At 37.9% G+C, this 12,124-nt stretch overlaps 1 protein-coding gene across 2 annotated transcripts in view; it reads left to right on the top strand.

The window, feature by feature from the left end:
* USP25 (ubiquitin specific peptidase 25) overlaps nt 1–12,124 on the top strand; it is a 69,294-nt gene that overhangs the window by 22,167 nt on the left and 35,003 nt on the right. For both annotated transcript variants that reach the window (XM_025895575.2, XM_025895574.2), the window contains exons 5-6: nt 7,186–7,272; nt 11,877–12,014. In XM_025895575.2, the coding sequence (XP_025751360.1) occupies nt 11,898–12,014 (117 nt within the window). In that variant the 5' untranslated portion in view covers nt 7,186–7,272; nt 11,877–11,897. The remainder of the gene's footprint in view (nt 1–7,185; nt 7,273–11,876; nt 12,015–12,124) is intronic.

The raw sequence follows: 12,124 nt of genomic DNA, 5'->3' as shown, positions 1-12,124 counted from the left end.
GCTTGCTGCCTGTACAAGTTGTCTCCCAGATGTTTTGCTTTAAGACATTGCACAATACTAACTTTCTCTTTTGGAGTCCCAAACCAGGGTTTTGGTTGTGTGTGAGAAATAATGCAGGGCTTGCTCCTTGATAAAGGTGTCACGGGAAATGCCGAGTAGTTGGTTGTTTAGTGAATGTTATCCACTCAGTGTGCCAAGACAGATTTTTGATGGAAGGAAGAAAGTGTGTGGGGAATCAATGAAAATTGTACTGTTACTGTTACTCCCCCAGTCCCATGCCTAAAGCACTAAGTGCAGTATTTTCCTGGGTCTCATGACTTCCAGAGGGCCTATCTGGACTGTAACCATTCCCTTTACCAAATGAGGTATCCCAACAGGACAGCTGGGGTTTGGCATCTCCACACTCTTTTCTCTGGGATTCTGTCAGGGTCTGGTTAGTCATCCAAAAATGAGACTTTTTTTTCTTCCACAAAAGTACATAGCTTGCAGAACAAAGAATTAACAAACTAGTGTCTTACAAATCTCCATGGTTGCTCTTTGACTTTCATTTTCAGGGTCCCTATCACTGCTTCCAGCATTTTAGTCTGTTGCATTGTGTTTGGGAACAGCCTTCTTGCTTTCCTGATGTCAATATATGTGGGGTTAGGATCTCCTTCTAGTTCTGGGAAGAAGTAAGGCAGCTTGATGGGTGAGAATCAAGCAAGTATTTTCTTCCCAGCGGGTGGCTCAGCTATTGTTCTTACCATCTTTGAAGCAGCCTCCCACAAGTATCTAACTTTTACATTAGTTTATGTTTCTTATTTGTCATGATGAATGGAAAGGATTGTGATGGATGATGTGGGAATGCATTAATACCAAAAATCCTAGGATTACATAATAAAATTTGCATATATACATATATATATACACACACATACACACTGTACATGACTCCCTTGCTTCCCTGGGCATAAACAGGAAGGTTGCATATTGAAAACATCCAGTGCTCAACCTCTGGGTTTAAATGGTCATTGATGGAATATTTTCTTTCCACTGTTTTCACTGTGGAATAGCCTGGGGCAGGTGTTGGTGGGAGATACATGATATAAACTGTTCTGTAGAGTGTCATGGGCAGAGGAATAATAATGTTGGAAATCTAGTTTCTTGCTTCCTATCCCTCTGTCACTCCCTCTGTTTCCCTGTAAAGATTGACTTGTCGCTTCCAAGTTCAGTCATCCTATAATATTTACCTACAGGATATTCCTTTTACTGCTTTTTTTTCTTCTGTGGTCCTCAGTTCCCTCAGGTTGCTTGTGTGATTTTCAAACATTTACCTTATATTTAGTGATACCTAATGTTGCAGAATTTTCTGTTGTGAGGGTTTGGAAAGCTTTAGTGGATGATGGCTTTAGCTTTGGCTCATAAATAGGTGCTCATTTAAGTAAAATAAAGGATACAGGATAAGTATTTGGTTGCAGTCCCATGTGCAGTTCCTAGATGTAGAAGGGCATTGCATTATTTAGGTGTATTGTTGAAGTTTATATCACATATTTCATCTATGCAAGAAGTTAAAAATTGTAACCATGTAGGGAAATGTTGGCTGTTATTTTATGTCCTAACAGATTTGGGTTTTTTTGCTTTGACCCGTATAATAGAGGAGTGGTTGAATGGCATTTTTTAGTATGTGCCAAGACACAAGCATAAAGTGAATTCTTCTGGACACATATCATACTTAGCTGTCTTCTGAATTGCAGTAATGTTCTGAGTTAGTTGCTATAAACAAGTAAATGTTCTCTAAATGCAGGCTGGTAATACCATGGTGAGATGTTTGTTTAAAGTGTTGACTTAACCCAAGTCTGCTAGCAGTCTTAAGTTAGTTTGACTTTCTAGATCAAACAGTATGCAAGCTGTTTTCCATCTTCTTCCATGTTGCACCTCAGCCTTTTGGAAATGCAAAACACGACCGCTTAAAACTGCTTTTTATACCTTGGTTATCAACAGTTTGGAATGCTGATTGGTTGTCTGTTTATAAATAAAACTGTCCTTTTAGGGGTACTTTCCAAAGCTTTTGAGATATGGGATGGAATCTCTCTGACTTTGAAACAGCTGAATGTTTCACTGATTGCTTCCACTGTACGTGTGGGGTTGTTCTGCTGAAGTTCAGCCATGAGACTGTTGTATCTGTCTGTAGGAGTTTTTGTTTCAGAGAGGCAGAGGAAAAAAAAACCGTCTTCCTATGCTTTTGCAGTGAAGTTTGAACAGGAACCTGCTCAAATCCCAGCTTCAAAGCTGCTTTCCTCACTTCCCTTCTGTCTTCCTTATATGCAGTTTTCTAAAAAATACCAGAAAGGCTTTGGACTGTGCCAAAACCTCAGTATATGTAAAGAAGCACTATCATGAATATGTTTTGGGTTGCTTCCTAATTTTCTTAATGCCTGTCATTAGTCTCTATTCTGGAAACAGGATTTACCACTTAACAGGAATAAGACACACACAAGTGGAGTAGAAGGCAGCCCTGGTGTGAGTTGTAAGGAGAAGCAGGGCAGGCAGTGAACAGCCACTTCATGGACTTTGTTGTGAGAAAAGTAAGTTCAAGAATATAAACCAAAAGGGAAAAGGTAGATTAATAAATAGAAAAAGTGGGGAAGGCCTTAAGGGGAGAGAGAAGTGATTCTACCAAATTTGAATCATAGAATGGCCTGGGTTGGAAGGGACCTTAAAGATCGTCTAGGTTGCTCCAGCCAACCTGACCTTAAACACTTCCAGGGATGGGGCAGCCACAGCTTCTCTGGGCAACCTGTGCCAGTGCCTCACAGTAAAGAACTTTTTCCTAACTTCTAATCTAAACCCACCCTCTTTCAGTTTAAAGCCATTCCCCCTTGTCCTGTCACTGCAGGCCCTTGTAAACAGTCTCCTTCCATCTTTCCTGTAGGCTCCCTTCAGGCACTGGAAGCCCACAATTAGGTCACCCTGAAGACATCTTTTTTCCTAGGCTGAACAATTCCAGTTCTCTCAGGATGTAGGGATATAGAGTCCAAACGACTTGAAAGTTGGACAGAATGAGACTTAGTTGGCCACTTTTTTGCAATGTGGAGCTTTGGACACTAATATTCAATTTGAGGCATTTCTTTGATATAGATTATTACCATGAATAAAAAGTTAACTTCAATAATGCCCAATCTACCTCACTAAAACTAGCTCTATATACCATAAACAACTGAAATTGTTTATAAAGTGAGGTGAGAACATAAATCTCATTTGTCATGTTGGCAGAGGCAAGCTATTCCAAATAATATATTTTGACATAGAGCCCTATTTTTACTTTTTATTTTTAGGACTTAATTAAGGTTGCTCTCTGCTTGCTATACAGAACAAAGGTACTAGAATATGGTCTAGAATAAATGTCAAATTGGAAATGCCTAAAATGTCCCAGATGACTAAACAAGGCAAATGGGTGTTGTGATGTGTTAGTGCATAGGTAAGCTTTCAAATTAAACAAGATCATGTTTTAGCTAAATACCAGTACCTGAAGGAATTCATTTAGGAGCTCTGTAGGAATGCATACTTCTCTTTTTCCCTGCCAAAGCGTTGCTTTTCAAGCTCTCTTAGTAATATATATTTAGTTTTTGGTTTTCTTCTTTCTGTCCTTTCTTCCTTCTGTCCTTCCAAACTTAACCTTTGTGAATTGAATGGGAAGCTGTCTGTGTTCATGGTATTATGAACTTAAGGTTTTCATGTAAACTTGTATAAAGGTGATCCCTATTAAAAATTCTCTAGTTCTTGTGCAAAATTTTTTGCCTTTTTTTTTTTCTCGTTCCCAATGCTGGGAAGAAAAAAACCAAAATATTTTCATCAGTTTGAAACAGCTGTTTTTAGTGCCCTGTGCCTACAGGATGTGCAAGAATCCATCACAGAGCCTGTGTGAAGCTTTCTGCAGCAGCTTGGTAGGTCATCTTTTATCTAGACTCAGAAGTACTGTTCTCCTACTCTCTAAGTATTGTTGGTGTCAGTAAATTTACTAATTTAGGACTCTGCCAGTGGCTTTTAATGACCTGTGCTGCATGCTAAGCTTTTATGGATTTAATGTGCTGACTAATTTATATCCTTGCACCGTTAATGCAACATCACAGTTCTTGAATTAATCCTTCACTCAGGCATCGAAATTCTGCCAAGGTCCTTATGTTTCATAATCCTAGACTTGAAGGGGGGAAAAGGGATAAGCAGGGTGTTTTAGGTGAGACCAAGACAACTTATATTCAGAAATTGCATCTGGGCTCTATGTAGGTTAACACTACTCAGAAAAGTGAAGGGTTTAGTATCTTACAGTCTTGAAGCTACAACTCTGCCTGGTTCTCTCTGGCATGATAGAAAATACATCTACTTCATCACCTATAGCAGGGGACAGCCACAGTATGTCTGTTGTCATTCAGCATTGTTAATGTGAATGACCTAAACTGACACTGGATTTCTGTTGCTTTTATTCTCATTTTTCTTTTACTGTCTTGTTCCCCTCCCCCAAACTGACATAATAGGAGGCAGGTATTCTAAAAAAATATCTATTGATTTTCATGGTAATTTGAATTGATATCACTTACCTCAGCCTTAGCTTGGTGAAGTTTCCAGATGACAGCTTTTAAATGGGTGTAAATACACTTGGGGATGGGGGGGGGAACAAATCCACAAACCCACCTCTTACAGAGTTCTCCTTGCATGCATAAATTCTGCATGCTTTGGTAAATTGTAAACAGATCAAGGCCAGTAGATCTGAAGTATCCACCTTTTAGATCCAGCCTGTTTTCTCATGCTGTGACCCCATGACAGTGTCTGTAGCTGAAGCCAAGCAGGTGAGAGGTGAAGTGCTGCTCCATGTAAAGTGTTTGGAAGGACAAAAGATGGCTCAGCAAACTGGAAATTCTTTTGCCTTGGCTGTTTCTGAAGCACTGGGGTGGTTGGCCATGGGAGGTCTCCTTTACAGCTCTTTATCACAGGAAGAACTGTAAGTTCCTCACTGAGGTACTTTGGGCACAGAAATTGGTTGGTCTCAGGCACTTGTTTACCCTTACACTGGGGAATTATCTTTTTCTTAGTGGAAGTGTCCTGAAGTTGATTTAGCTCAGTATAGAAGAGCTATGGCACTGTCCTTAGCATTAGTACTGTTGGTAGTAGATTAACTGGGATGGTTCTGCTGCATCTCCATACAACCATGCACAGAGTGAGCTGTTCTGGAGAGAAGTTTAATAACTAAATATCTTGCATAAGAAATTTGAAGTAGAACAAAGCTGAAGAAGAAAAGAGTGTATTGGACAATCCTCTTAATTACTCTCAGTAGATTGCACAAATAGATTTGTTCAGGTTAGTAAAAAAGCACAGAGTTATGTGTTCAGTTTAGAGTTCTGGATTAAAGAAATAGAGTTTTTGGGAAAAACTTACAGATTGAATGCTGGGCAAAAATGCTAAACTCAAGTACAGTTTTCTGTACGTAATTTGTGTATTTGCGTTATGACATTGACCTGCTCAGCTGCTTGGCATTTTGATGGCACTTGGATTAGTCATGGAGAAAATTCAGCCTTTGGACATTGTATTTCAGCAGCTGGTTTATTTTGTATGTAAGACATTGCTATGTTTTGCTTGATGAAGAGCCCGCCAGTGGAATGCTGTTACATCATGAGATATAACTTCAATTAGTATCAGCTTCTAGAATGACACTTCAATTAAATATTAACATTTTCTCTGCTTTGAGTAAGTAAACAAAGGACTCTGTTTTAATCTCCCTTCTCTGCAATGATAGATAAAAGGGGAATGTGTATTTGGAACAGCAAAACGAAAAAAAAGTTTGACTACTCAATTATCTGCTTTGTTTTAGCAAGTTCAGATACTAGTTTTTGGTTGATGTTTTTCATTTTCTTTTTTTAAAATTATTTTTAAATCTAAAAAAGTTAGGAAAGATATCTCTAGGCTTTCCATTTTGCTGGGGATGCTGTGTACTGTGGGGTGTGGAAAAAGGTTAAACTCTGTACAGGCTCTTTACAAGGAACGTCAGGAACATGGGACCTTTTCAAGAACTTATTTGTTTTCCTTCCTCCATGTTCTGAAGTATTAGGATAAATGCAGAGCCTCTTTACAGTTTGAGTTTCACTTTCTTGGCACTGAGGGATTGAAATCCCATTAAACCTGTTGTGTTTAAGTGACTTAAGTCTTTACTTGTGTGTAGGACAAGTTGCAGGATCAAAATCTATTGCTGGAGTAGGCAAGCTCTGCTTTTTCAAAATAAATAGCTAATAAGCGATGGGGTGGGGAAAGAGTTAGTTATAGATTGTAAAACCAACAGGTATGAATAGGAGGGGAAATCCTTCCCATGCTGCTCTGATGAGCATGAGCATGTTTAAAATACTTCAGACCTTTTCTGCTACCCTGTCTTCATCAAAATGCTGTTCTGTCGTAATGAAGTGAATTTTAATTAAGATGCTTTCTGTCTGTACAGAAAAGCAGTCATGCAGCTACAAAAGTGGTCAGGACTCCGGTTCTCAGCCACTGCTTTGGGCTTTTATTCTTTTGCAACCCAGAGTTGTCTCGTTCTTGTACTCTCTTGGCTCCAGGCTCTGTGTTACACTGTGGAGTTCTTTGTGGGTGTGCCTGTAGACACCTGTTTTCATGTTGTAGTGTCTGTAAAATGGGAATATTATCACTTCTTTACTGCAGAGGTGTACAACCCAATTTCCTTATTCAAATGTACATCCCTCAGGTCCTGTAATACTGGGAGGAGTGGACAGAATGCAGAAAGTACAGCTAATTGCAAGTGGAATTAAGTTGCATATACAGAGGTGTATTCTCTCTGCAGTGAGGAGGTAGATGATAGAGGGCCTACAAGATCAATTTTAGATGGCTAAACAAACTTTCATTTCCATTTTAAAGCTGATAGTTATACAATTAAATTCTTGTTGTAAAAAGTAACTTGCCTGCCATTTAAAACTACTATACCGTTTATGTGATTAAGTGCAAAGAATTTTTTTTATTATGCTATTTTCTTGGCAAAAATAATTGTCTTCTGATGAAAATAAGTCTAGCAAAGTTAAGTGAAATAATCTACCTTCTGAAATGAAACTTTAGCATTGCATAAGTTTAACACTTCATTTCTTTTGCTTATTTGGAAGAACTTTGTATTGTTTGTAGAAGTGCTTAAAGGTTTTCTTAATTTTTTCTTTTCAGTCATTATTTAACCTACTGGAGTTTCGAAGACTAGTTTTGAATTTCAATCCTCCCGCAAATGCTCAAGACTTGCCCCGAAACCAAAAGGTAAAATGAGAAGCTGACTTCCTCTCGTGGCTAAGGGCATTTCTCTCTCGTACCTGAATTTTGCACTGTTCTCTAGCTCAAATTAACATGGATTTTAGAGGTGCCAGTTAGCAGTCCTCTGAGCTTCCTGTTGTGGATCTTACATAAATGATGTCAGCCTCGTGGCAGAGTGCAGGTCAGGGTGTGGGGAGAGGCAGAGTACTTCTCTTGTGAATGTAGCTTGTCTTAGCAAACACGTGATTCCAGTTCCCTCACCCTCATGATGTGAGATTAAGCTTTCTATTAGCTTGTCTCTTCTAGCCTCTTCATGAGGTAATTGTAAGCATAAATTTTCTCTCATGTATTCTGGTACTCTTGTAGGATTGAGGAGGGGAGGGCCTTGGCTCAGGTTTCTTCTGACTTCAGACTAGCAAGGGGGAATGGTCATGGACTGATCACAGATCAGTTTTTCCTCCTTCATGGACACCCTCTGAGGAGCGATACATGGGAACCGCTTGGTTTCCATGCTACAAATTGGAAAGGTAGAGATGGGAAAAGGAAGTGGCTGTAGGAAGTGTGAAGACATGTGGTACCATTATTTTTAACAGTGGCTTACAAGGCAGTGAATTTTTGCGTATCCAGAAATTAGAAACATAGAATGGTTTAGGTTAAAAGGAACCTTAAAGATGATTCAGTTACAGCACCTGTGCCATGGGCAGGAACACCATCCACTAGACCAGGTTGCTCAGAGCTGCATCCAGCCTGGGCCTGGCCTTGAACACTTCCAGGGATGGGGCATCCACAAGTTCTCTGGGCAACCTGTTCCAGTGCCTCACCACCCTCACCATAAATTAGACTATTGCCTGTTGCCTCTTTTTTTCAGATTTAAAAAAGGGAGTGTGTTGTCTGCCTGTTCTTAGTTGTTTGTCACTTCAGGCTTGACTGGAATGTTCAGTAGCAAAACTAAGAGCTGTAATTAGAGAAGCAAAGGAAAAGAGACAGTGTCCATTTTCTAAACTTCTGAGTATGTACCCTGAAAGGGAAGTTTAATGTTCAGTCAGAACTATGTAATTTTTCCCGTGTCTGGTTCCCTTCCTCCTCCCCCACATTCAAATCACTTCTTTTTGGGTAGGAGAGCATGTTTGCATTATGTCATGAGATGGTGTGAAAATACAACATGGTTTAGTGCTGGGAACACGGCACAAGGTGGGGATGGGGCAGTGTATTCTAGTAAGAAAGATAGGTCATGCTTTACCAAAGAGTTGTACTGGGTTTTTTTATTTATTTTTAGATTGACCTTCTGCATAGTATTTAATTATTCATCCTATAATTTGTTTTAGTAATGTCTTCCAGTACTCAGAGTTCTTTACCTTCAGTTTTCAGGGTGTAAAAAGCAGTTTGCATCTAAGAGATGGTATGAAATAGCTAGTAACAAGCTGTTGTCTTGAAAAACATCTTGCCCAAGCATTGACACTTGCAGCTGAATGCCTTTAGCAATTCCAAAGTGCTATTTTTTAGAAATTCTGACCTTGACAGACAGTATTAAGCCTGTGTGAAAAGGTTTGACGCCAGGAGAGGATATGGATTTGTGCAGAATCCTTGCTTTCTGCAGGCCTGCTAGTAGGAATCTCTGGCAGTAGTTTGTGTCCTCTCCTTTGTTAACTTAAATTCCAGGATGAAAAATCATATTAATTGGTGTACTCATTTGTCTTATTTACAGCTGAAAAAGGACTGGGACAATTTAGGAAAAGAGATCACTTCACTAGTTGGAACTTTGACAAATAGAGGAAATAAGCATGCATGCCCCCAAATATGGTGCTTTTATTTCTTTAGAAGTGAAGGCAAGTAGAGGCAAATTGATTTAAAGTTGTAATATGTTACCAGTTGACAAAAGGAAAAAAGAAAAAGGCCCCGAAATTTATTTCCATCTGCTTTCTTGTTTTAAAACTGTTTCAACTTTGTTTTAATTTGTATTCTAGTATTAATAACTATACATGACTGACATTCTTTAGGATCAAATTCCCATCTTAATAGAGACCAAGTTTTAATAATACCAGATTTTTAATACTTTGGTTTACATCCTGTTGTTCTTCCAGTTGGTGGGACTTATTTAACTCCGGGGTCATGACAACCTCTTGATTTAGAATTAAAGCATGTGGTTGTACTTCAGGGAATATTGCATAGAAGGGTTGTTTGTTCTTTCCCATCAATATATTGAATCCAAATGCTATGAATGATTTGGCATGTAAAGTTGTTAATCCAGAGGTCATTGGTGTAAATTTTAACTTGAAAAACAAACAAACAAACAAACAACAGCCTCACCCCGTTTGCCTCAGCTAATTGGGCTTTGTTTTTCTGGATTTGGGCATGCACTTAACATCTCCAATCTGGTTTTGTTCTTTTTATTTTGAAATTAATTTTTCTTCCTTGATACCCTTCTGTAGCACAGACATAGTTCTCTGTAGTTACTGCAGCTTCTTTGCTCTCCCAGTTCTCTTACCTCTTGCTGTCACATGAACAGACCTTTTTGCTGCACACAGTGAGACCAGCGAAATATTTGGCCTCAGTGATATCTTCAGGAAACATTTTATTATTGGAGGAAGCAGGTTATTGTGCTACAGGTTAGCACATCCTTCCGCCTGTTTTGATATTATTTTCAATATTATCACTATGTCACTGTCCTGGCAAACTGATTGGCAATAATGAATGTTTGCTATGTATTAAATATGCAAACTGCTTTAGCAGTTATTCCAACATGTATTAAGAAATTACTTGTGCAGGCAGGATAGGTGATAAAATAGAGAATGTTTTAGATTATTAACTTCCCATACAGTTTTAAGTTCAAAACTCATTTTAATCTTTTTTTCTTGGTGTTGATGTAGCTGCTGTGCTGTGATCACTTTATTAGTTCTTTTGTTTTACTGTACAGGTCCTCTGTGGAACTGTATACCTTGTCTTGGGGACTGGCTCATGTTCTTTTGAAGTTTTTAGGCTTTGTTCAGTCAGAATCTGTTTGTTGTGGTAATGCCCACATAATCTGGTCAAGGATCATGCCTAATGCATTAAATCAAGCTTTTTCAAAAAAAGCAAGGATTTTTCTAGTCTTAGAGAACTTTGATAGCCTCTATAAAGATATTTGTTCTGAGTAATTCTACTGACATGGGTAGCCAGTTGTTCAACCTAAAGCTACAAATGTGCTTAAAACTCAGCAAGATTAATAGTGGAAGTTTGGCTAATGCAACAATACTGCCTATATACTTCATATTTAAAAAAAAAAAAAAGTAAGATTTAGAATATTCTGTGCTTAATAATTTATATCATGCATATGAATTATCAATGGCATTTAAGCATTGGGATAAAATATATCTGTATCTAAAATTTGAAATTCTGTTTATTTTAATAGATCACTTTATAAAACAGTAAGAAAAATACCACTTTTGTAATTTGTTTCCCTGTTTTGTTGTTATAGAGTTCTTTAAATATCTAAATGGGAGACTGATTTTGTTCTTAAATTAGGATGATTTAATGCTGAATTACTAGGGTGGCACTTGAAGTCTTCAACCTTTTCTGTGAGGAGTGTTTATAACTGGCAGGTGTTTTGCAAGGTGGACTAGAAAAGCAAGTTAAACTCAGAGATTTATGTGACTAGAAGTATTTTTTAGGTATTATGCAGAACATATATTCTAATTCACTGCACAGTTTTTAAAGCTGAAGTAAAACATACTCAACATACAAAAAGCTTTGTCCATACTAGATTGACATAGGAGTGGCTAAACAAGTCTGCTGTTTGAGCGTGTGAAATAGTTTGTCATCAAGTAATTCTAGTTTGACCAGCATCTGACATCTGTGCTGCCTTTGAATGATACTTTGTTCTAAATACAAGTGGGTATTACATGGAGTTTAATTTCATAAGTATTTGTCAACCATCTACTCAGGAGTATGAGTGATATCCAATCTCCACTTGTAGTTTAATCTGTGGTATGAAGGATTTGTGTTTTTCTTTGCTTTTCATTATACAGGCAGAAGGCATTTCTTCTCTTCTGGAAATCAGAAAAAGAATGCCATAATCCCATGAACTGTACTTTAAATAATGGGTACAAAGGAAAGCAGGCCATTTCTCTTACTTTGTCAAGAGAAATAATATTTGTGTACACTTTATAAATTTAGTTTTCAGTAAAAAATAAGCTTAAGAAAGTGCTGAATAGTGTGTAGGCTCACAAGAAATTCTGCTAGAGGTATAGAGGAATACTAATTTCAATAAAACCAAGGTATATTGTTGCAGTGTATTACTTAAGGCTTTGTAAGTCTTAAGAGGAACATTTCTGTCTTAAATGCAATGTGACTTGTCCAGTTGTCAATGTAACCTCACTTCAAGACAAACAACATCATCTAGATGTAATTGCAGGGAGCTTTTAGTTTCTGAAATGTAATTTTCTTCCCAGAGAACTACATTATTTTGTAAAACTGACAAGTAAAAGGCATGCAACACTACCTTGTAGTACTGTAAGTAAGCTTATGTATTATTATGATGATTGGCAAGTTATACACTTAGTTTATTGGGTAGCACTTCTGTAAAGTAGATTTTTGTTATCACTTTGTTAATATTTTTAATTCTTCCAATACAGGAACATAGGAATCTGCCTTTCATGCGTGAATTAAGGTACCTATTTGCACTTCTAGTTGGTTCGAAGAGAAAATATGTTGACCCATCAAGAGCAGTTGAAATCCTTAAGGATGCTTTTAAATCAAATGATTCCCAACAGGTAATTTTCAATCAAGCTTGTGCATGTTTTCTTTTGGTCATCTGGGGTCATCTGGCAATAGGAAGTACTTAGAGTGGACAACAAAAATTCAAAATGTCCACAGAAAAACT

This window comes from Manacus vitellinus, unplaced genomic scaffold (assembly GCF_001715985.3).
Source record: "Manacus vitellinus isolate BGI_N305 unplaced genomic scaffold, ASM171598v3 scaffold_34_pilon, whole genome shotgun sequence".
In the NCBI taxonomy this organism is placed as follows: Eukaryota; Metazoa; Chordata; class Aves; order Passeriformes; family Pipridae; genus Manacus; species Manacus vitellinus.
This window is presented reverse-complemented; position numbering and strand designations above follow the sequence as displayed.